Genomic DNA, 26,420 nt, shown 5'->3' with positions numbered 1-26,420 from the left:
CTATAAAAAGATGGAACATTCGTTGCCTGATTTGTCTATCTACTTATCGTTTCCCCACTGAGTTGCATAATGTTGGCATCAGGAGAGAGTGTTGACCTCCCATTCTGTTTGCTGTGTTATGGTGACCTGCTCTAGAGACACACTATCAATATCGTACTGGCTGCATCTTCACTTTGTTTCTCTTATTTTATTTGTACCTACTTATCTTGTTCTCATTGTGGAACAACGGCAGATCTCAGAAAGACAGGAGAAAGTGAGATGAGAAAGGGAAGGAACAGTCCCTACACAACAATGCTCATGATTAGACCCAAAGGAAGAGCTGACAATTGATCCATAATGACATGAAGGTAAGTATATATATATATATATACATATATGGTATCTTTGTAATTTGTTCCTATTTTATAGCTTCCTACTTGTGGATTAGTTTTGTGTCATTTTGCCTTGAGTATATTTCTCAGATGTGCAAGTAAGTCAGTCCCGTGATAGGCACATTCAATAATGATTTGACTTGAAGTCAGTGTCAGAAAGGAGTGGTATTCTGTGCGACTGCAGTACCGACATATACAAAAGTATGTGGACACCCCTGTCAAATTAGTGGATTTGGCTATTTCAGCCACACCTGTTGCTACAGGTGTATACAATTGAGCACATGGACATGCAATCTCCATAGACAAACATTGGCAGTAGAATGTAGAATAGAATAGAATCTACATGGCAGAGTCATAGGATGCCATCTTTCCAACAACTCAGCCCACCAGGGCTGCCCCGGTCAACTGTAAGGGATGTTATTGTGAAGTAGAAGCATCTCGGAGCAACAACGGCTCAGCCGCGAAGTGGTAGACCACACAATCTCACAGAACGGGACCGCCGAGTGCTGAAGCGCGTAACGTGTAAAAATCGCCTGTCCTTGGTTGCAACACGCACTATTGAGTTCCAAACTGCCTCTGGAAGCAACATCAGCACAAGAACTGTTCATCGGGAGCTGAATGAAGTGAGTCTCCATGGCCGAGCAGCCGCACACAAGCCTAAGATCACCATGTGCAATGCCAAGTGTCGGCTGGAGTGGTGTAAAGCTATCCTCCATTGGACTCTGGAGCAGTGGAAACACAATCTCTGGAGTGATGAATCATGCTTCACCATCTGACAGCCCGATGGACGAATCTGGGTTTGGCAGATGCCTGGAGAACACCACCTGCCCAACTGCATCGTGACAACTGTAAAGTTTGGTGGAGAAAGAATAATGGTCCGGGACTGTTTTTTTCATGGTTCAGGCTCCTTTAGTTGCAGTGAAGGGACATCTTAACGCAAGAGCATACAATGACATTCTAGACAATTTTGTGCGTCCAACTTTGTGGCAACAGTTAGGGGAAGGCCCTTTCCTGTTTCAGCAACACAATGCCCCCATGCACAAAGCATGGTCCATACAAAAATGGTTTGTCGAGATCAGTGTGGAAGAACTTGACTGGCATGCACAGAGCCCTGGCCTCAACCCCATCAAACAACTTTGGGGTGAATTGGAAGGCTGATGGCGAGCCAGGCCTAATCGCTCAACATCAGTGCCTGACCTCACTAATACTCTTCTGGCTGAATGAAAGTCCATGTAGCAATGTTCCAACATCAAGTGGAAAGCCTTCCCAAGAAGAGTGGAGGCTGTTATAACAGCAAAGGGGGGACCAACTCCATATTAATGACCATGATTTTGGAATGAGATGTTCGACGAGCAGGTGTCCACGTACTTTTGTCTATATAGTGTAAAAACTAACTGACTTAAGCATTCAAAGAGGAAATCACATCAGGGTGAAAGCTGTCTGCTAAAAGCTTTTCAGGGAAAAGGAGCTGGCATTTTAGAAACATTTAAGAAAGGATAGGGAGTTCTTGGAATGACTGCCTATTTCTTTCCTTCTTATACTCCCTCCCTCTGTCATTCTTTTTTTCTCCTTTCCTCTATCCCTCTTAGTTAAGGGAATAGAGTGAAAAGCTCTGCCTCTCGATGGAAGGAGCGAGGTAGGAATTCTTGGGGGTCTGTGTGTCTAGCCGGAAGCTGGGCAAGAAAGAGAAAGAGGGGGGGTAGAGAGAGAACACAGTGAACCCCACTCCCAAACCTCTTCAGCGTAATAGCCTGTATTAAGTTGTTTGGCACACATTGAAGAACAGGGCAAGAGACTGAGAGAGAAGAGGAAAAAAGAGGCAAAACAGAGCACCTCTCCCCTCCCACCCCTTAGTGAGCCAGTCTAAATCATACTGGTTATAAGTGCTGTTGTTCTGTGAGTGTGATGCTGGTCAGACAGACCCAGGCGCAGACCTTCAAACCTTGCGGAGCTCCTCTCAGATCATAAGCAACCCTGGAGAGCCTAGCCATCTCCCCCCAGAATCTCTCGCCGCAGGCACCGCTCACTCCCTACAGTGACATGTACCCTGAGGAGACCCGTGGGGGTGGAGGGGCAGCCACCATCGACTACCTGGAGGGAGTGGATGACTACACTGCCCATGCCCCTGGCCTGGTCCCCTTCTACAGTTCCTCCACCGCGTCCCTGGATGCCCATGGACCCCCCTCGGACGGCAGCCTGCAGTCCCTTCTGTTTGTGCCCTCCACTCCCCAGCTCAGCCCCTTCCTCCGCCACACCAGCCTCCCCAGTCAGTCAATCTACCTGGAGATCTCCTCCACACCCGTAAACAGGTGAGCGATATAACTGTCTTTGACTCTTATGGGGGGGCAAGAGTTAATTATCTGGCTGAATGTGTGCGGCTCAGATAGCTGGTACTGTACCTAGGTGATCATCAAATTTTAAAATGTTCAGGAGAGAATTCCAGGACCACGGAGCTAAGTTACTGAAACTATTTTGACCATGACCTGTTCTAATTTTTGGTACTGTTAGAAGCAAATGAGAATGGGAACGTAATTGATATTTATTTACCGACCTTTACCGACCTGACTAAAAAACAGAGATAAAATAGCATTTTACCCAATATGGCCTTTTAAACCAGTGTATATCCGTGTTTAAGCCTACGCCAGGTAATGACGACCATCCAACAGCGCTGTAGAGATCACAGTGATGTGTTGGATGTACTTACAAGCCCTTGTAAGTAATGTGTAAGAGAGTGAGATCAGTGACCCTACTCCACTCCATTTGATCTGAATGTTCGTTAGAGTTAGTGTTAACTCTTGTGATGTTAGTTTTAGCAGTGTTGTTTGGACAGTGTGCTGACTATGTAGTGTTGTTCAACAGCTGCTGTTTCCCTGTTTTTAAAAAATCTTTTCTGATTATGTAATTTGTCACAGAGCATTTCAATAGACATGTCATATTTTGCCCCATATGATTGCTTGGAGAGAAATGGAGGGATAGTCTACATTGATTGACATAGAGTTTAGGTTTAGTCTTTTTCTAATTGTACGCTTCAATTGACTGTCGTTACTCCACATTAACAATATGTATTTGTCTTCCTGTGATCACATTTTGTTATTTGGCTCAGTGTACTTATGTTTCTCTAGCATCCTCTAAGTAGTCTGACAAACAATGACAGTCAGACAAAATAAATACTTTAAAACTAAACATGTACTCAGGACTTAGTTTCATAACACCTTTCCAATAATGTTTTGTCCTCAAAGTGGGGTATTATGCTCATTATATGTGACGTTACTAGGTGAGTTTCATTTTAAAGTAAAACATTCATTATCAGAAGGGAAATATTTAGGCTGTTGAAAAGCCTTAGTTACGGAGCTCTAATTCCTCAGATTAGCGACTTTGCTAGAGACCTTGAGAAAAGAACAATATGTAAGAACAACAAAATGCACACGTACAGTTCATTTCCTGAATGAGGTGGAGGCAGAGCTAGTTCCTGGGGGGATAATAGATGAGTCCAAGTTGCTGCTGTTAGCTATAATTGGCTTGAGGGATTGAGGGGCTCAATGGTGTTGTCGACCTCAACAAGACAAAGCTGCTATTCCTCCTGGGGAAGGCCTGCCCGCTCCAAGACCTCTATCACAGTTGACAACTCTACGATGTCGACTTTCCAGAGTGCAAAAAAAACTTTTGTGACCCTGGACAACACCCTGTTATTCTTTGAAAACATCAAAGCAGTGACTCGCTTATGGAAGTTCATGCTCTACAACATCCATAGAGTACGAACTTTCTTCACACCGGAAGCGGTACTTGTAATCTCCCGTCTGGTCTACTGCATCACTGTTGGCTGAGCTCCCCGCTTGTGCCATCAAACCCCTGGAATTTATCCAGAACGCCGCAGCCCACTTAGTGTTCAACTCCACTGGTTTCCAGTCAAAGCTTGCATCCACGACAAGACCATGGTGCTTGCCTACGGAGCAGCAAGGGGAACTGCCCCTCCCTACCTTCAGGCTATGCTCAAACCCTACACCCCAACCCCCAGCACTCCGTTCTTCCACCTTTGGTCTCCGGGCCGTCCCACCCCTACAGGGGGTCAGTGCCCTCTTAGACCCGTCGAACGTCTTCTCTGTCCTGGCACCCCAAAGGTGGCATGAGCTTCCCCCTGAATCTAGGACTGTAGGTCCGAAACCCTACCTCTTCAAAGAGTATCTTAAATAAGACATCCCTTATCCCCACCCCCATTGTATGAATTAAACATGTACTTCTGTTTTCCTACTAGCACTAACTTTGCTGAGCTTCTTAAGTGTGGAAAAATGTACATTAACACGATTGTGATGTAGTTGTCTCACCTAGCTACGGTATCTTAAGATGAATGCTCTAACTGTAAGTCACTCTGGATAACAGCGCCTGCTAAATTATTCTAATTAAATGTAGTCACTTCTTACAGCTCTCTTTATTGAATGAGAAAATATCTTTGTTTGACTGTTGTGAGATTTCTATCGGAGAAACTGATGTTGGTAATTTAAAGTTTTGAAAGCACTTAAATTGAAACTGAGGCAGAGGTCATTAGAGGAGTATGTTTTCAAAGAGAACCAGCACATTTTTGTAGCCCAAAAGTCACATTTTGAATGAATGAGTTTGCAAAAGTTTTTTGTGATGTCATCTTGAAAAGAAATTCAAAGAACAACTCCAGGTTGATTCGTCCGAGAAAAGCCAATCATCTGACCATCCTGACCAACCCTGTGTTGCAGGTCAAGTGTGGTAGCCAATCAGCAGTCAGCGTCCCAGGAGGCGCTCAGCAGCGCCTCCGACACTGCGGTGGAGTCAGGGTCAGGCTCAGGTTCAGGGCCAGGGGTCGGTGTGTTAGAGACGGCCAAGGAGACTAGGTACTGTGTGGTCTGCAGTGACTATGCCTCTGGGTATCACTACGGAGTTTGGTCCTGCGAGGGCTGTAAAGCCTTCTTCAAAAGGAGCATCCAAGGTAAGCCTCTCATCCCTACTATTAAATCCCACTTCACTTCAAAACATTTAAATTCCTTCTATTCACTGAATCAGAAGATGCACTCACGACCAAACTTTTTAAATTCATATCTAAGCCCTCTTCACAATAAGGGTGCCACAAAAATACCACGTAATTCCCCATTCAGCACTATACTCTATTAAAAGTAACTCATCTGACTGGCACCCAATGTTCCCTCTAAGCTGTGTGCGAGCAGTAGCCCCACGAAGCTCTCCCGGGCACTGCCATGCAGAAATATCAGCCCACAGAGAGAAGCACGTTATTGAACTTCACTCAGATTTCTAGAGCAGTGGTCACGTTGATCTCCAAGGCATTCCTAGTCGATCGCCAAACATTTCTGTAAAAAAAAATTATTTACAAAATAAAAAATAAAAAAATGGTTTCAGGCTGTTGCCAGTAGGTGTACCCGATTCAGCTGCCCTGTGTGCCGGGTAGGCAAACTGTTGCCATTTTTGAACCATTTCACATGTTTGAAGGTACAAACCCTGCCTTCCTGGTGGGCCCAGAGAGAAAATCAAGTGTACTATAGGGCTACCGCTTGCCAACTAGATGGCTCAGAGACAGTGTCTGCAGTAATGTAAGCAGATAAGAAAGCTACAGCAACATTGATACTGTGAGATTTTAAAAAATAATTAAAAAACGTTTTTTATTTTATTTTTTTATTTCACCTTTATTTAACCAGGTAGGCAAGTTGAGAACAAGTTCTCATTTACAATTGCGACCTGGCCAAGATAAAGCAAAGCAGTTCGACAGATACAACGACACAGAGTTACACATGGAGTAAAACAAACATACAGTCAATAATACAGTATAAACAAGTCTATATACAATGTGAGCAAATGAGGTGAGAAGGGAGGTAAAGGCAAAAAAGGCCATGGTGGCAAAGTAAATACAATATAGCAAGTAAAACACTGGAATGGTAGTTTTGCAATGGAAGAATGTGCAAGGTAGAAATAAAAATAATGGGGTGCAAAGGAACAAAATAAACAAATTAATTAAATACAGTTGGGAAAGAGGTAGTTGTTTGGGCTAAATTATAGGTGGGCTATGTACAGGTGCAGTAATCTGTGAGCTGCTCTGACAGTTGGTGCTTAAAGCTAGTGAGGGAGATAAGTGTTTCCAGTTTCAGAGATTTTTGTAGTTCGTTCCAGTCATTGGCAGCAGAGAACTGGAAGGAGAGGCGGCCAAAGAAAGAATTGGTTTTGGGGGTGACTAGAGAGATATACCTGCTGGAGCGTGTGCTACAGGTGGGAGATGCTATGTTGACCAGCGAGCTGAGATAAGGGGGGACTTTACCTAGCAGGGTCTTGTAGATGACATGGAGCCAGTGGGTTTGGCGACGAGTATGAAGCGAGGGCCAGCCAACGAGAGCGTACAGGTCGCAATGGTGGGTAGTATATGGGGCTTTGGTGACAAAATGGATTGCACTGTGATAGACTGCATCCAATTTGTTGAGTAGGGTATTGGAGGCTATTTTGTATCCTCGCCAAAGTCGAGGATTGGTAGGATGGTCAGTTTTACAAGGGTATGTTTGGCAGCATGAGTGAAGGATGCTTTGTTGCGAAATAGGAAGCCAATTCTAGATTTAACTTTGGATTGGAGATGTTTGATATGGGTCTGGAAGGAGAGTTTACAGTCTAACCAGACACCTAAGTATTTGTAGTTGTCCACGTATTCTAAGTCAGAGCCGTCCAGAGTAGTGATGTTGGAATGGCGGGTAGGTGCAGGTAGCGATCGGTTGGAAGAGCATGCATTTAGTTTTACTTGTATTTAAGAGCAATTGGAGGCCACGGAAGGAGAGTTGTATGGCATTGAAGCTTGCCTGGAGGGTTGTTAACACAGTGTCCAAAGAAAGGCCAGAAGTATACAGAATGGTGTCGTGAGAGACATGATGACAGAGAGACTATTAACGAATACAGCGAAGAGCTGCTGTTTTTATGAGTGAGTTCCAGTGCAGGCTGAGGTGAGGACGGCTAGAAATAATGGCTGGAACGGAGTTAATTGAATGAAAACCATGTATTTGATACCATTCCAAGAATTCTGCAAGAAAAACAATCCGTGGGCAAATCAAGCAAAGCTAATATGCGTTGATAATGTATTGGGCCAATAGCTTACTGCACAAACTTCATTGCTACAGTACTGTTTTTAATTGGTTAATGTTGCATAGGCTAATTATTTTTAAGTAATGTTAAAAAAAATCTGACCGTTAGATCGCTGCTTGCATTTTGACTCAGTGATCTTGACTCAAAATGTTGGTGATCACTGTTTTGAGTTTCCTGTTAACATTATAAATGTTTCCCTTTACTGTGGCACGTGATCAAATCAAAGCAATATTAGCCACTTTCAATGCAACGTATGGAAACAAAAATGAACTATGCAACAGATTTTGTTGTAAGCAGAACACATCGGAGTAGGATTCTATTGCATTGACATGCACTACTCAGCCCGTACTCTACACAGACCGGTGTGGTATAAACGATCAGAGTTGCAGTAGTCCTATGTGCAAATGTACCATTACCATATATGGATCTGTGCCATTTACGTTGAACTGGATTGTGTTTACAGCATAAGCGGTCGTGACTAGATGTGCTTGTTTTGAGATCAAAGCGAGAGCTGCTTGTAGCCACGTGTGCACATTTTGTTCATGTCCTTTGCTAGTTAGTGAGTTATTAGCCCAGTTATAGATCATTTGTAGGCAGCAATAGGGGACGGATTGCTTCCTACAAGAGCACAAAATGTGTACATTTCTAGACATCTTTAAAAAGCAAGTCAGGTAAAGAGCTTTTAATAAGCTAAATAGGCAGAGGGTAGCATAATTGGTCTGATTCTCTATAGTAATGGTATGAGAATAATAATGCATTTTCTTTTGTAAAGTGCTTTCTTGCATCAAACAATAGATTTTAAGTCACTTGTCTCAAGGACAAGTGGAAAAACAGGTTCATGTCAAGCCCTGCATGTTTTTTTCAAAAGTCTCATGAAATGTAGGCCTACATTGAACACCACACATTGGCTGCTACTGTAGGCTGAATGATAGAACAGCTATTTCACTGTTAAAATTTAATGGAATGCATTTTCTTCATTGTTTTTGATGGTAGTCCACTCTGGTAGGCCTACATTATGATCAAATAGCCACAGTAGCCTACATGGCCACTGTTAAAACTGTAGGGGGTACAGCCTAAGTGTTAACAGTAAACGCATGCTGTAAGTTTTCACAACGGTCAAGTTTGCACTCAGCAGACCTGACATTTGCTCAGCGCTGGGAAAAAATTAGAGGGAACATTGCTGGCACCCACTGTGGGCACATTAATATTATTGAGAAATCAACCTTGACATTGGCTGTTCCTGGTTCCCAGTCAGCTTCAAACCTCTTACAGAGAGAAGACCATCGAAGTTTAACTGTCATTTACCAGGACCACTTTAGTGATATTGCCAAAGGTACATTGGGTATAGAGAAGGAACTAATCAAAGAGAACAGAACGACCTGAATTAAGGGAAAATATAATGTTCCTTTCATATCTGAATGAGAGTCTGTAGCTTTTTTTGCAAGTGTCTTGTATAGTAGGTATTATGCCATAGACAGTTTTCATTATTACTGAAATAGAACATGTTGTAAAACCATATTCTAATGTGCTTTCAAAGTTTAATAGGCTGTCCTAGGTAGCGGAGTTAATTTTACCTTGTACGGCAGAGGAATCTTAAATTACATTTCATGACGTTCCGAGGGGGTGGACATCACACAACAAAAGACACACAATCAGAACACAGTAGTCTCATGGTAATAAAACAATGTAGATACTACAGTTGAATTAACTCTATGCCAGAGAAATATGAAAAAGCGGTATAGAGTGTTCCTCTCTGTCAAATAACCTCAAACTGTGTGCCAGTCCCTGTGATTGGATCACAATAAAGTTTTCTTCCAGGTCACAATGACTACATGTGCCCTGCGACCAACCAGTGTACCATTGACAGGAACCGTAGGAAGAGCTGCCAGGCATGCCGCCTCAGAAAGTGTTACAAAGTGGGCATGATGAAAGGAGGTGAGCAAGGGAACACAATGGTACACACACACACAACTTACGGTTTGGTTTGGCTTGCCTCAGTAGTGTGAAAAGGGTAGTATTAGTTAAGACTGTTTGATGCTGAAACGACAGGCGGTGTGTGGCTAAGCATTGTGTGTGCAGATAAAATAGAGACATATTTTATCATGGTGTAACGGTCATCGTTGCGTGAAGAAGGATCGGAACCAAAGCGCAGCATGGTAAGTGTTCCTGATTTTTATTAATACTAGAACAAAATAACAGAGTGAGAAATGAAACCATCCTGTCAGGTGCAGAACACTAAACAGAAAACAACTACCCACAAAACACAGGTGGGAAAAGGCTACCTAAGTATGGTTCCCAATCAGAGACCACGATAGACAGCTGTCCCTGATTGAGAACCATACCCGGCCAAAACAAAGAAATACAAAACATAGAAAGCTGAACATAGAATGCCCACCCAAATCACACCCTGACCAAACCAAAAAAGAGACATAAAAAGCTCTCTAAGGTCAGGGCGTGACACATGGCCTTGAACCACTTTTCTCTGATGGATGTAAAGGATTGATTAGTAGCCTACACACCCACAGTTTTGTTTTCATACTTCATGAATACACACACATCCATCCATACACATGCACACAGTGAAATTCTACCACAAGGAAAAGATATGAATTTATACGTGGGAGTAAGAGTGTAAATAGCGAGATAAGTGTGTGTATGCTTGTGTGTGTGTGTGTATGCGTGTGTGTTCGTTACTAACTCTACTCTAAACTCCAGGCTTGCGAAAGGACCGCGGTGGGCGGGTTCTCCGGAGGGATAAGCTGCGTGGTGGCACTGCTGGTGACAACAGTGTCCTGGAGCACAGCAAAGCGTCCCCTCAGGATAGTAGCAAGAACAGCAGCTTCGGTGGTGGAGGAGGAGGAGAAGGGCGTCTCAAGATCACCATGCCTCCTGAACAGGTCTGAACATTTTCACTGGCTTCCTCCATTTCATACATCTCCAATGTAGCCACTTTCATTTAGCAACAGTCCTAAACAATTCAGTTAATACAAATGAATATGTAAGTGGAAACACAAAGTAACAAACAAAGTACCAGGAATATTATCTTCCTCGCTAGCAATCATAACCATGGGTAAAATTGGAATTAAATGCACGGTGCCAGACTTCCTGCTCTCCTCTCCCAGGTGCTGTTCCTGCTGCAGGGTGCGGAGCCTCCAGCCCTGTGTTCTAGTCAGCAGTTGGGCCGTCCCTACACAGAGATCACCATGATGACCCTGCTCACCAGCATGGCTGACAAGGAGCTGGTACACATGATCGCCTGGGCTAAGAAAATACCAGGCAAGAACCTAACACGGCACAGAAATTATACAGTGCCTTCGGAAAGTATTCAGACCCCTTGACTTTTTCCACATTGTTACGTTACAGATTTATTCTGAAATGCATTAAGGGACCAGTTTTCCTCAGCAATCTACACACAATAGCCCATAATGACAAAACTAAAACAGGTTTTTAGATAATTTTGCAAATGTAAATAAAAAGAAATACGTTATTTACATAAGTATTCAGACCCTTTGATATGAGACTCGAAATTGAGTTCAGGTGCATCCTGTTTCCATTGATCATCCTTTAGATGTTTCTACAGCTTCATTGGAGTCCACCTGTGGTCAATTCAATTGATTGGACATGATTTGGAAAGGCACACACCTGTCTATTTAAGGTCCCACAGTTGACCGTGCATGTCAGAGCAAAAACCAAGCCATGAGGTCGAAGGAATTGTCCGTAGAGCTCCGAGACAGGATTGTGTCAAGGCACAGATCTGGGGAAGGGTACCAAAAAGATCTGGGGAAGGGTACCAAAGTCCACAAGAACACAGTGGCCTCCATCATTCTTAAATGGAAGAAGATTGGAACCACCAAGACTCTTCCAATAGAACCTTCTAGAAGGACAACCATCTCTGCAGCACTCCACCAATAAGGCCTTTACTGTAGAGAGCCAGACGGAAGCCACTCCTCAGTAAAAGGCACATTCTTGATGAAAACCTGCTCCAGAGCACTCAGGACTTGGAAGGTTCACCTTCCAACAGGACAACGACTCTAAGCACACCGCCAAGACAACGCAGGAGTGGCTTCGGGACAAGTCTCTGAATGTCCTTGTGTGGCCCAGCCAGAGCCCGGACTTGAACCTGATCAAACATCTCTGAAGAGATCTAGGAGCAACACTCCCCATCCAACCTGACAGAGCTTGACACGATCTGCAGAGAAGAATGGGAGAAACTCCCTAAATACAGGTGTGCCAAGCTTGTAGCGTCATACCCAAGAAGACCAGATGCTGTAATCACTGCCAACGGGGCATCAACAAAGTACTGATTAAAGGGTCTGAATACTTATGAAATGTGATATTTGTTTTGATAAATTAGCAACATTTCTAAAAACTTGTTTTTGCTTTGTCATTATGGAGTGTTTTGTGTAGATTGATATGGGGGAAAAAACGATTTAATACATTTTAGAATAAGGCTGTAACGCAACAAAGTCAAGGTGTTTGAAGGTGTTTGAATACTTTCCAAAGGTACTGTATATGATGTTGTAACATGGCTTCTATAGTACTCATTATCTCTCTTTCTCTCTCACACACACAGACACACACAGAAAATACACACACACCGAGTAGACCCCCACACAATCCCAGACTTCAGCCTTCATATGACTGCTTACGCAACCACTTTCCTCCTGTATTGGCAGGCCTTGGTAGTGGCAGTGACCGCCTGCTGAGGTTGCACACACACACTGGGGACATTACAGGCATTAGGTCGATGATTACAGTCACCATCTCAAAGGGTCGTTTGGGCATAACCACTGCTACCCAATGGAGCCACACACACACACACAACCTCCCTGTGACACTGTCTAAGTAAAAACTGATGTTATGATGTCCCAGTGTGCGTCACTAAGAACCCAAAAGCACACCCGTTTTAGGAGTCTTTAGCCATGTACAGAGAGGAAAAATGGAAGGGAATGGGATGTAATTGGATATGAATTTGGACAGCTGAGTTGTGCTGATAAGGACCCATGCCAGGCCAGCAAAGGGATTGCAGATAGGACAATTCACAATGGCTGTTATCTGGCAAGGTTGTAATAAGTTTAATGCATAGCATTTATTTTTACCTAAGAATTCAGATCAGAGAAAAAACATTATCCTGGAAAAATACAACCATCACATGATAATATACATATTGATCTGATTCAACTAGAGGCTTCGTCCAGTCAACCACAGATGAAAGGAAAGCATCACTTTCATGACTTTGCATTTGCAGTGTGTGGGGGAGCTTCTATCCTTTGAATGACAATTTGACTATTAAATGAGTAATGTGACCATCTTAAAGTGGTTGAATGGACTAGTGGTTAATGTATGGTTGATAGTGGGTTTATATATGGTTTTACACCAGTGTGACTGTGTCTCCTGTACTGGTAGGTTTCCAGGAGCTGTCTCTCCATGGCCAGGTGCAGTTGCTTGAGAGTTCCTGGCTGGAGGTGCTGATGATCGGACTCATTTGGAGGTCCATCCCCAGCCCTGGGAAACTAATCTTCGCCAAGGACCTCATACTTGACAGGTGGGTACACACACACATAAAATATATTGTATAAGAAACCAATCTAAATTGTAGATGTCCATTTCGCATCTTGTCTGTGTACGTCTACTGAAGACCATGTCACAATGAGCCTAACTTATGATAGTCCCATGGAGAAAGAAACACACTGTTTCACCTGCACAAGTCCCCATCATTACACTTTAACGTTGGCAGAGGGGAGTGAAATGTCATCAAAATGGTGACTCTTGGGTAAGATGGAAACATCATGCTAGACGACATGAGAGAAAGGGGGGAAAGACCGAGAGATGGAAAGAGAGGGAGAGGAGGCCAAGAGGGCATATTTTTCACGCACAGCCTGTTCCCTTAATTTACCCCCACCATGTTCAAAGTAAACAAGTTTCACAGAGCTGCAGACCCTTCCTAAAGGGAAAGAGGGAGAGGGTGACATGAAATAAGGAGAGAGGAAGAAGGGCTGTTACTCTCTCGTTAATGTCTATGATGTTCTCATTTGATCTGAGTTTTATTATAGAGCATTACTTCTGACACCAGGTCCATAGCTAGCCACTTTGACATGATGAGTAAAATGGTGCAGGAGAGGTGGGAAGGCTAGTTGAGTTAGGGGGCAACTATCAAACTTATTCTAGATGGCTGCTCTTCAGAAATACTGTATGATTATTGTTCTTACCCCGACCACCATCTCTGGTCCAGTGCTGCAGTCACTCAGAGTTTCACTGTACTTTACTTATGTCTCATCCCGACTCATATGGAAAATAAGAATTAAAAATGAAGATTACTTGTACAGAAATCTGATAAGTAATCTAATTAGGAGCCTATCTGATAAGATGTTTAATGTTTTACCTTGTATGTCAGTAATGTATTTGTATATGTGTTAACTTACACTGAGTATACAAAACATTAGGAACACCTGCTCTTTCCATAAGACTGATCAGGTGAAAGCTATGATCCCTTATTGATTTCACTTGGTACATCCACTTCAAACAGTGTAGATGAAAGGGAGAAGACCGGTTAAAGAAGGAATGTTTCATTAGTTTTACCCATTTTCATGATATCCAATTGGTAGTTATAGTCTTGTCCCATCGCTGCAACTCCCGTACGGACACGGGAGAGGTGAAGGTCGAGAGCCATGCGTCCCCCGAAACACGACCCTGCCAAGCCGCACTGCTTCTTGACACGATACTTGCTCAACCTGGAAGCCAGCCGCACCAATGTGTAGGAGGAAACACCGTACAGCTGGCGACCGAAGTCTGCGTGCATGCACCCGGCCCCCCACAGGAGCCAAACCCTCCCTTAACCCAGAAGACGCTGTGCCCTCCCATAACCCAGACGACGGTGGACACAACCACTCAGGAGGCCAAAAGAATGATTCTTAAGCCTCGAGACAATTGAGACATGGATTGTGTATGTGTGCCATTCAGAGCGTGAATGGGCAAGACAAAACATTTAAGTACCATTAAACAGGGTATGGAGCTAGGCGCACTGGTTTGTGTGAAACTAAAGTTTCCCTTGTGTTTCAAGAATTGTCCACCACCAAAAGGACATCCAGCCAACTTGACACAACTGTGGGAAGCATTGGAACGCTTTCGACACCTTGTAGAGTCCATGCCCCGATGAATTGAATTTGTTCTGAGTGGGGAGGGGGCAACGCAATATTAGGAAGGTGATCCTAATGTTTGCTATACTCGGTGCATATGCCTTATATGACATACACAATACACTACATGATTTTCACCATCCAGGAATTGTGTACAGATCCTTGTGTCATGGGGCCGTGCACAACCATGCTGAAACATGAGGTGATGGTGGCGGATGAATGGCATGACAATGGGCCTCAGGATCTCGCCATTTTAAAATGCAATTGTGTTCGTTGTCCGTAGTTTATGCCTGCCCATACCATAACCCCACCGCCACCACATCAGCAAACTGTTTGCCAACACAAAGCCATACACATGGTCTGCCAAATTCTCTAAAACAACGCTGGAGGAGGCTTATGGCGGCTCAATTCTCTGGCAACAGCTCTGTTGGACATTCCTGCGGTCAGAATGCCAATTGCACTGTCCCTCAAAACTTCAGACATCTGTGGCATTGTGTTGTGACAAAACTGCACATTTTAGAGTGGCCTTTTATTATCTCTAGCACAAGGTGCACCTGTGTATTGATCATAATGTTTAATCAGCTTCTTAATATGCCACACCTGTCAGGTGGATGGATTATCTTGGCAAAGGATAAATGCTCACTAACAGGGATGTAAACAAATTTGTGCACATCATTTGAGAAAATTAAGCTTTTTGTGCATATGGAGCATAATCTGGGAACTTTTATTCCAGCTCATGAAACACAGGACCAACACTTTACATGTAGCATTGATATTTTGTTCAGTGTATAAGGAAAGTGTATGTTCTGACAATGTAACCTCTACAAAATACATGCTTTTCTTATAGGTATTGTTTTTTATAAGTCAACGTATAACAAAATAAACATGACAATTACTATATTTGTATATACATTTTCAGTAATGAATATCCATTGTTATGGCATGTGGATTTATCTACAACTGTGCCTTTGGTCTCCCATCCAGGGTTTTAACCAAGCCCTGTTTAGCTTTGATATTCGTCACTTACTATTACCAATGTGCTATCGTGTGAATGACTGTTGAGGGATCTCCACTTAATAATGAAAGAGATTCACTGCTTCTATCGAAGGTGTTCCTATCCTTCTCCCTCCTCCTTTGCATCCCCCTCTCCTCCTCCTCCCCTTCTTCCTCCTTCTGCTTTCACCCTTTCCTCCTGCTCCTCCTCGTGGCAGACTTGGCTTCTTTCTTCAATAAGTGTAACGTTGCGTGCGACTCACTTCAGACAGTGCTATGCAATTGCTTTGAAATGTGTGTATCTCATGTATGTGAGACCTTAGAAGTCTTAACTTACATGTCTTTTGTATGTTATTATACAACTGGAACATGTATTTTATGTCTAAATGTTACCCATCCTTATAAGTCAGATATTACAAGAATCTAATATGAATCTTGTATGTGTATTTGCTGCCATATGTATTACTTACAAGTTCTAGGTGGAACATACAGGAATCTTCTTCAATTATTCTGTATCTTTTCCATATGGGGGATCTTTGACCTCCAGGAGTGAAGGGGACTGTGTGGAGGGCATGGCTGAGATCTTTGACATGCTCCTGGCCACTGTGTCTCGCTTCCGCATGCTCAAACTAAAGCCTGAGGAGTTTGTGTGTCTCAAAGCCATCATCTTGCTTAACTCTGGTGAGTGTGTTATTCTAAGCCTGAGTTCAATTCTGGGTTAGCCTTGGCTGTGATTGAACATTAAGTGTGTATGATAGAAAAACAGCTCCATTAAGATTTTTTTTGTCCAATCACAAATGTTTTTTCTGTTTGAGGGAGATTCCGAACCGAGTTAAGCGCACGTAAATGGAACGAAATTCCCTATTTATGCACATTTCTCTCTTTGCGTATTCTGACCTTGAATTTAAGCATGAGAATAGCATGCTATTCACCCGCTATTCATTTGGGGTGGAGATCAAAGAAACTAAGATGTGGTGGTGTCTACAGATACTCCGTATTCTGACCTTGACTTAATTCCCTCATAATTCCACCATCTTTACTGGTGACGAAACAATGAATAAGGTCGAGCAACCTGTCGGTTCCAAGTGGAACAACATCGAATTTCCTTTCTCAGATATAAATAACACCATCCTCCATGCACTGTATTTTACAAATTAAGAAGAACTAGGTAAATGAGTAAGCCATTTGGATAAGGGGATTGTATAAATGACAATTGTTTTTAGATATATTTTACCGTACGACCACTGTAGACAAATGGGAAGACAGTATTTTTTTACAGTGAAGTTTATGAAATGCTGGCCTTACAAGGATGACATTTGGAGACCCAACCTATAGGCTCCTGTAGCCATGCGCAAATGACAGTATAGCGCCAAACCTACTGAGTTGAAAAATGATTTCACTCTATTTCTTACCATTTGTATCTTGTTAAATATTAGTCACCTTCAGTTATACTGCCCCACCAAGCAAAAAGGCAGTAACTGCTCATAGTGTGGAACTGACAAAAATCACAGTAACTTTATGCAGTTACTGCTTACATGACCCCCATTTTCTCCAAAACACAATACAATAGAGGCAGGATACTTGTCCACATGATTAAGCATGTATTTCATGTAGCAAAAATGACCAACTCATTTTTTACCAAATGAGCAGTTACTGCCTTTTTGCTTGGTAGGGCAGTATACCCACATAGGCCTACATAACTGTCACTTTAGTGTTTCCTTACATTTTACATCATTCAATTACATAGTTTACCTTTCTTTCCTCTGTCACATTTGTGTGTTTGTCCTGAGGATCGCTGGCAATAGTGGATGATATGTCATGACTTCCGCCAAAGTCGGTTTCTCTCCTTGTTCGGTCTGTGTTCGGCGGTCGGCGGCAGTCGGCGTCTTCTAGCCATCATCGATCCACTTTTCATTTTCCATTTGTTTTTTCTTCCCACACACCTGGTTTCAATTCCCTCAATATATGTCGTGTATTTAACCCTCTGTTCCCCCCCATGTCCTTGTCCGGAATTGTTTTATTGTAAGTGCATGTGCACGTTATTCTGGTGCGCGACGGGGTTTGTACCCATTGATTGTTTGTTCTGGATGCCGATGGTTTTATGTATTAAACTGCTCCGTTGTAAACCCAGTTTTTGCTCTCCTGCGCCTGACTTCCCTGCTGCCAGTACGCACCCCTTACATCATATTAAGCTAACATATTATAATTTGGGACACATAGCCTATTTTTATCATTATGGAACACAGGCCATAGGTAGCAGTTTAAACCTGGAGCCTGGCGCACAGTTCACGACAACTGGAATGTTATCACAGTTCTATGATTAGTGAGGATTATTAGGGTAGATTTGTGGGACTACTGTTCAATTGTAAACTTTTGTCATCTTCCAATATTTAATGGATTGAACAATTGACTATGGCAACTTTCAGGATGAATCAAGCCACTGTATTTTTGGTTCACCAATATTTTGTGCTTAAAGACTGCAAACACCATTTTTTTCCCCCTTCATTATTTATAAGTACTTTCCTAACCCCAAATTATATACAAGATCAGAATATTTTTAAATCTACCAATTGGTGCTGAAAAGGAGACGAATGTCTGTATTTAGGTCTACATGACTTTATTTCATTGATCCCTAATATTCTGAACTGTTTTTGTCCATATACTCTAATGAGTCAGTAAAGAACATTCTAACGGTACACCAAATTTAAATGGTTGGCTTTAGATAAATGTACTGAAAATGCTATTGAATGAAAACTCCACTATAAAATCTGTGGGCCAGCAAGTGGAAGGGTTTTCAGTAGGTTAGGTGAATTACATTAATTCAGCATGTGCAAGGGAACCACACCTGCAAAGCCTGCTTAAATGTCTGAATAGCAACTACTCATAAGTGCGTAAGAATGGCTGAAGTCTGAATCGGCCACTTTCTGAACATGGTGTAGAACTAATGCATTCTGTTGCCCTTTAGTAAAAGGATGAACTCTGTTTTTATGCCACTCAAGAGCATTTGCTGTGAACAGAATTCGTTCTTTCTCAATGTACCCCATAACTGTTACCATGACAACTGGGCCAGCTGTTCTATGCTGTTGACTGAGAGAAAATTCTGTGTTTGTTTTGAGACTGACTAATATGTAAGAGACAGAAATACCTTAGCAATGGGTGTTGTTGCAGGTTTCTGATCTTATTAATTGCTGAGTTAGCAGTTGCTGCATTGAGAACATCAGGCTCTTCCCTTTTCCCTGTCTTTGTCTCTTTTTTTCTTTACTTAAAACCCTTACAAAATCCCTTGTAGGTACAATAACCTCTCCTCTGTCTCTCTCCTCATTCCCTCTAGGTGCCTTCTCCTTCTGTTATTACTCTGTGGAGTCCCTCCACAACAGCCCGGAGGTGCAAAGCATGTTGGACAACATCACTGACGCCCTCATCCACCACATCAGCCAATCGGGAGCCTCGGTGCAGCAGCAGTCCAGACGGCAGGCCCAGCTCCTGCTCCTGCTCTCACACATCAGACATATGAGGTGAGGGCACTCTATCTAGTGGAGGAGCACTAAGGAGAGGGGTGGGGGGTGGTAAGGGGAGTGTGGTTAGGAGACTGCTGTTTTTCCCACAAATCAGACACATTATATGAGGAGTTCAAACTACACGAGGGGACACATGCTCCTGATGATGTAAATTCAGATTCTGAAAGTCGAGGCTCACTTTAGACCTAGGCGAAGGGAATGTTCATATTATCTGTCAGTTATATACAGTATGATCATCATTTATTTGGTTATACCCATAGATTATATTTCTGTGGTTATAAATATCCCCTCTCACTCCTCTTCTCTCCTCTCTGTAGCAACAAAGGCATGCAGCACTTGTACAGCATGAAGTGTAAGAACAAAGTGCCTCTGTACGACCTGCTCCTGGAGATGCTGGACGCTCACAGGATCCACTCCCCAGGCAAGGTGGCCCAAGCCTGGGGACAGGCCAAGGGGGAGCCCCTCTCTACCAAATGCTCCAGCATAGGACCCAAGCAAGGCAACCAAGATACCCAGCTCAGAAGCCCCGGTCCTGGGGTACTCGAGTATGGCACTCCATGCTCTGACCGGAGCCCCATTCCATGATGAGATATAGAAATAGGTATTTGTAGATATGGAAGATGTAAAAGTCCTTCCATGCGATCTAGTATATGTAAAGAAATATTTTGACATTTGTGGAGGTGAGAGTAGATAAAAAAATATATATACATGAATTTGTTATTTGTAATATTTGTTTATAAGTTATGTGAATCATTTAATAGATAGTTAAAATGATTTAGCAGAGATCCGTTGAATGTTTAGAAACGTTCGCATTTTGTACTGGCTCACGACGGACTGCAATGTGCTCCGTCTCACCAGATGTTGCTTTTCACAACATTTAGAAACTTTTGAGTGAAGTGTTTTCTGTGGCTTTAGCAGCATAGAGCTTGATAGAGAGCAGCTAGTCAATGTTGATCAATGCATTATACTCTGGGAACATGAGCTTTGTGTGCCTTGACCAAATTTCCCTGTAAGCTAAGCTAACATATGGAATTGTTTTAAGATGACCATACCAAGGATCATTTAGCTATTTGATTTTGAATTTTAGAACCCCCTTAAAGTATCAAAAAATAGATAAAGAAATATTGGATGAAACATTGAATTTGGCATTACTGCTATTAGCCAACAGAAATGCATTGAATAACAGATTCACTACATGGAACAACAGATAGTACGCCTTAAAAATCCGAAAGGAAGTTTGTACTGAAGTGTCTGTCCAATTTTTTCCATGTATTTATCCCCTTATTTTCAGCACTAAACTATCTCCATATATACTTCCATTAATGTTTTGAAACAATTGACAAAATTGGATATTTAAGGTAATCTATTACTCCATTCATAATTTATATTGTACAGAACTCTTACAGCATTTCAGTTCATGGACAGCAAATAATGTTTTATGGACCATTTGATATGGTTCAAAAACAGAAGTCATGTAATAGCGCCCTATAGTGTCATAACACCCATAAAACCTAGCGGCCAAACAGGGAAATGCTTCTAACTGTTTTTTACACCATTAATTTTTCCCATAGGGGATTTTAGAAACACTTAAAATAAAGACAGTTCCCAGAATTGTCCATTTTAAAGAAATGTGGCCAATTTATTCATTACTACATTTAGCCAACATTAGATAGTTAATCCAGAGATTCTTTCCTTTGCCTCAGTTTGGCAGTAAACGTTCAGATCATCATGGCATTGGTAGTTCTTCATGATAGGCACATTAGCAGGTAATTTGCATTGCATTTTTGGGAGGTAAATACAGGCAAATATATTGATAAGTTACCTTGTCCTAGAGAGATTTACAAGGTTATCAATAGTCACGCCAGGGTAAGCCTACTCGGAACAGAGCCCTTCTTTTAAGTGATTCTAAAATCCCATATGGGACAAATGTATGGTGGAAAAACTATTGGAACTGTTTCCCTGTTTGTCCACTATGTTTTATGGGTATTATGACTCATACTGTGGTACTCTATTTAGCCTTTTTTTTGCAGCTGTTCTGTGAATATGTAATTGCTTACTCTAACAGATTGTTGTGTTAATTTAATCTAATTGTGTAATGTTTGTGGAAATGAGAGAGCGAGATAGAGAAATGACATGCTTGTTTCTGAAGATTAAATACGTAGATCATTAATTTGTTCTACCAGATATGAGAGCCACTGCTAATTACTTAGTCTGCTCTACGGAAGTCTACACCCACCACATATACAATAAATGTAGACATTGACTTGGATGCTTCGGTCATCAAGTGCACACTTTTCAACTGACTATCATGTATTGCTGTGAATAGACCAAGGATAAGACTTTAATAAATGGGGTAGATATGTTTCATTATTATATATAAATTACTGTCTGGCATTTTGTTAATTAAGCAATGCAAACTCAAAGGAATACAAAAACACAGGGAACTAATATTTAATGTGTACTTTATTATATGCAAAGACTATTTATTAGGTCAGCATTACCCAACTAAATACATAGATCATTACATAAGTATAAATGTTAATATTTAATAGTTTATACAGTTTCATTTTTCAACAGCCCACAAAGCACACTGTGACTCACCACCTGGATTCGTTCTTGTGTATCAACATTTTAAATTATGTTCTTTACATTGGATAAAAGTAGAGACTCAGAGCTACAAAATGGTATTACATACATTTCATTTGAGGAACAATGGGAAAGTAATTCTGCTTTTAATGTTGTAAACTCACTTTTGAGAAAATGGCCTTTGAATGTTTTGATATCTTGTGAAGATCTCTTTGTCTACTTCCATTCAGCATCGTTCACACCCTCTTTAGCTTTAGCCCCACCCGTCTCGTTTTGCTCTCGGGGGGCACACTTGACACTCTGGCCGATGATTGGAAACATAAAAACAGCCTAACAAGCTCTGCTGGCTTTTTGCAGATGTTTACTGACACCGGCCATATTCAACAGATGCTGTAAACACGGAACGCTAGCTAACAAGCCAGCCAGCTAACGTTAGCTAGTTAAACAACAATGAACATTACCAACAATGCCACAGTGCTGGGAGCTAACCACCCAGGTTCAATGTTAGCTAGCTAACATTAGGCTCTAATTAGCAAAGCAAATGCCAGCTAGGGAGCCAGCCAGCTAACGTTAGCTATCTAGCTAACAGTACACTTCAGCTTAAGACATGTACAGTTGAAGTTGGAAGTTTACGTACACCTTAGCCAAATAATTTTAACTATTTTTTTCACAATTCCTGACATTTAATCCTAGTAAAAATTCCCTGTCTTAGGTCAGTTAGGATCACCACTTTATTTTAACCTCTCTTGGGTATTTTCACGTCCGGGTGAAAATCGTGCCCAGAGTAAACTGCCTGTTACTCAGGCCCAAAAGCTAGGATATGCATATAATTGGTAGAGTTGGATAGAAAACACGCTACCGTTTCTAGAACTGTTAAGATAATGTCAGTGAGTATAAAAGAACTGATATGGCAGGTGAAACCCAGAGGACAACATTTTAAAAAAAAATCAGCCTACCACTGTTTCATGTTTATTATGAGGCGAAGTTGTCACGCCCTGACCTTAGTATTCTTTGTTTTCTTAATTGTTTTGGTTAGGTCAGGGTGTGACATGGGTGATGTATGTGTTTTTGTACTATCTAGGGGTTTTGTAGGTTTATGGGGTTGTTTACCATCTAGGTGTTTATGTATGTCTATGGTTGCCTAGATTGGTTCTCAATTAGGGGCAGCTGTTTATCGTTGTCTCTGATTGGGAACCATATTTAGGTAGACATCTTTGGGTATTTCATGGGTTATTATCTACTTCGATGTCTAGTTGCCTGTGTCTGCACTAGTATTATATAGCTTCACGTTCGGTTTGTTGTTTTTGTATAGTTTAAGTGTTCTTCGTCTTCATTAAAATTAATTCATATCACGCTGCGCCTTGGTATCCTCCGTACAATGAACGTGACAGAAGTTCTACCAGATTGCAGTTCCTAGGGCTTCCACTAGATGTCAACAGTCTTTAGAATATGTTTCAGGCTGGTGTTTGGTAGAAGTTCTTTGTTCTTTGTTATTTATCTCTGGTAATGAACATACTATTCTCTGTCTTAAATGTTATAGTTTATTGACGTATTAGGGTACCTGAGGTTTGATTATAAACGTTGTTTGGAGAAGTTTATTGGTAATGTTTGGGATTAATTTTGTATGCATTTTGAAGGAGGGAAACTGGTGGATTACTGTATGAAGGGCACCAGTTAAACTGAGTTTTTATGGATATAAAGAAGGACTTTATCGAACACAAGGACCATTTGTGATGTAACTGGGACCTTTTGGAGTGCCAAAAGAAGATCTTCATAAGGTAAGGCATTTATTATATCGCTATTTCTGACTTTTGTGTCGCACCGGCCTGGTAAAAAAATGTTTTTCATGTGTTTGTGTGCAGGGCACTGTCCTCAGATATTTAGTAGCGGCTGACATTTGCAGTGGTCGGCTGAGGCGGACAGGGCTTTTTGGTCACCTGAGGGCTCTGTTTACCTCGGCTCACGGGCTGGCCCATCCGGATCCTTCTTTGGCATTCATAATGGAGGTGACACGTCAGAGGCTGGGATAGGAGTTGTTCTCTCTCAGCGCTCGCGTACGGCACCGAAGCTCTGCCCCTGTGCCTTTTCTCGAGAAAGCTCGAGCCGTCGGAGCGAACCTATGATGTGGGGGACCGGGAGCTGTTGCCTGTCGTCAAGGCTCTGAAGGCGTGGAGACATTGGCTTGAGGGCTAAACACCCTTTTCTCATCTGGACTGACCACCGCAATCTGGGGTACATCCGGGCGGCATGGAGACTGAACCATCGCCAGGCAATTTGGGCCATGTTTTTCACCCATTTTGTTTTCACACTTTCTTACAGACCAGGTTCCCAGAACATGAAGGCAGACGCACTGTCCCGGCTGTATGACACAGAGGAGCGTCCCATGATCCCACCCCCATACTCCCGGCCTCCTGCCTGGTGGCACCAGGAGTGTGGGAGCTGGACGCGGAAATTGAGCAGGCGTTACGTGCAGAGCCCGCTCCCCTCCAGTGTCCCATTGTGTGTCTGTACATTCCGTCTGCTGTCCGTGATCGGCTGATCTATTGGGCCCACACGTCCCCTTCTTCTGGTCATCCAGGCATCGATCGGACAGTGCGATGTCTGAGTGGGAATTACTGGTGGCCCACTTTAGCCATGGACGTGAGGGTTAATGTTTCCTCTTGCTCGGTGTGCGCTCAGTGTAAGGCTCCTAGGCACCTTCCCAGAGGTAAGCTACACCCCTTACCTGTTCCACAACGGCCATAGTCGCACTTGTCGATCGATTTCCTGACCGATATCCCCCATCACAGGGAAACACCATGATCCTGGTTGTTGTGGATCGTTTCTCTAAGTCCTGTCGTCCCCTTCCTCTGCCCGGTCTTCCTACGGCCCTACAGACTGTGGAGGCCTTGTTTACACACGTCTTCCGGCACTACGGGGTGCCTGAGGATATCGTGTTTGATCGGGGTCCCCAGTTCACTTCGAGGTTCTGGAGGGTGTTTATGGAACGTCTGGTGGTCTCAATCAGCCTTACCTCGGGTTTTCACCCCGAGTGTAACCGGCATGTGGAGAGAGTTAACCAGGATGTGGGTAGGTTTCTGAGGTCTTATTGCCAGGACCGGCCGGGCGAGTGAGCAGCGTTTGTGCCCTGGGTAGAGATGGCCCAGAACTCGCTCCGCCACTCCTCCACTAACCTCTCCCCCTTCCAGTGTGTACTGGGGTATCAGCCGGTTCTGGATCCTTGGCATCAGAGTCAGACCGAGGCTTCTGCGGAGGACACATGGGACGCCGCTCATGTTCACCTTAAGCGCGCCGTGCTGTGCCAGAAAGCCAGCGCAGACAGTCACCGCAGTGAGGCCGGGTCTGGCTCTCGACCCGAAACCTGCCCCTCCGCCTGCCCTGTCGGAAGCTGGGTCCGCAGTTTGTGGGACCATTTTAAAGTCCTGAGGAGACTGAACGAGGTGAGTTACAGATTACCCCAATTACCGTATTATCCCCTCGTTCCATGTGTCTCTCCTCATGCCGGAGGTGGCTGGCCCGCTCCAGGAGTCTGAGGTGCGGGAGGTTCCTCCGCCCCCTCTGGACATTGAGGGTGCCCCGGCGTACTCCTTTTGATCCATACTGAATTTGAGGCGTCAAGCAAGGGGCCTTCAGTACCTCGAGGACTGGGATGGGTACGGTCCGGAGGAGAGCTGCAGGGTTCCGGTGGAGGACCTGTTGGACCCTTCAATGCTGCGGGAGTTCCACTGTCTCCGTCCGGATCGCCCTGCACCTCGCCCTCTGGGTCATCCTCGAGGCCGGTGTCGGCGCACTGCTGGAGCCACGCGTCAAGGGTGGAGTACTGTCTCGACTTCCATTGAAGTCAGTTCCTCTCCTTGTTCGGGCAGGGCGGTCGGCGTCACCGATTTTCTAGCCATTGTCGATCCACTTTTCATTTTCCATTTGTTTTGTCTTGTTTTCCTACACACCTGGTTCTCATTTCCCTCATTAAGTGTTGTGTTTTTAACCCTCTGTTCCCCCCATGTCTTTGTGTGGAATTGTTTGTTGTAAGTGCTTGTGCACATGTTTACTGGTGCGCGTCGGGTTTTGTACCCATGTAGGTTATTTCTTTATGCCGTTGGTTTTTAAATTAAACTGCTCCGGCTATTACTTAGTTCTGTGCGTCTGCCTTCACTGCCACCGGCTGTGACTGAGAAAAAGTGGGAAAGACAAAATGGATTCACTACACACAGTTGATAATTGTATAATGCTTTGCACATCCGTAATCCTTTGCACATGAATGGCCGCTCTTTTGAGAATAATTGCAATGTATATATACGTGCCCGCATGTTGTTGTTGTCTTCTCTGTTGGAATCGCCTGTCTGTCTGCTGGAGATTCAGTTCATCAGAGAGTCTCTGGTTAATTTCCCCAGAAGTCACAATGTCCTTTGTGGTTGTAGCTTTCTCCGTCAGGCCTGAAGATGGACGTTGCATAGAATAGATGTTTCCGCGGTTGTTGGTATTCTAGTACTAGACTTACGTAATTTCTAGCTGCAGACTAGTAATTATACGTCTCAGATTTTATCTTATTCTGTAGTGATCGACAGTCTCAGAGTTTAACCATTTCCAGCTGTGTAGCCAAAACTACAGCTGTATGGTCTCTGTGGCCTATAGAATTGTAGCCATTCCAACGTGGAGACTCTGTCCCGGCGTTCTCTGACTTAATGTATATTTTGTAGGAAGTGAGTTTTATACTCTGTGGA

The 26,420-nt window shown here is 43.1% G+C and overlaps 1 protein-coding gene across 1 annotated transcript; it reads left to right on the top strand.

Moving 5' to 3' along the window:
* Positions 1–1,634: 1,634 nt before the first annotated feature.
* Positions 1,635–19,804, top strand: LOC109900320 (estrogen receptor-like). The gene is made up of 9 exons (XM_020496012.1): positions 1,635–2,680; positions 5,096–5,325; positions 9,285–9,401; positions 10,182–10,363; positions 10,589–10,742; positions 12,873–13,011; positions 16,143–16,276; positions 18,927–19,110; positions 19,431–19,804. Exons 1-9 carry the CDS (start codon positions 2,412–2,414, stop codon positions 19,696–19,698), a joined length of 1,677 nt encoding a protein of 558 aa, XP_020351601.1. The 5' UTR covers positions 1,635–2,411; the 3' UTR covers positions 19,699–19,804.
* Positions 19,805–26,420: the final 6,616 nt, after the last annotated feature.

The sequence above is a fragment of the Oncorhynchus kisutch genome, linkage group LG12 (genome assembly GCF_002021735.2).
Source record: "Oncorhynchus kisutch isolate 150728-3 linkage group LG12, Okis_V2, whole genome shotgun sequence".
Lineage (NCBI taxonomy): Eukaryota > Metazoa > Chordata > Actinopteri > Salmoniformes > Salmonidae > Oncorhynchus > Oncorhynchus kisutch.
The sequence above is the reverse complement of the archived record's forward strand: the minus strand, read 5'-3'. Positions and strand labels throughout refer to the sequence as shown.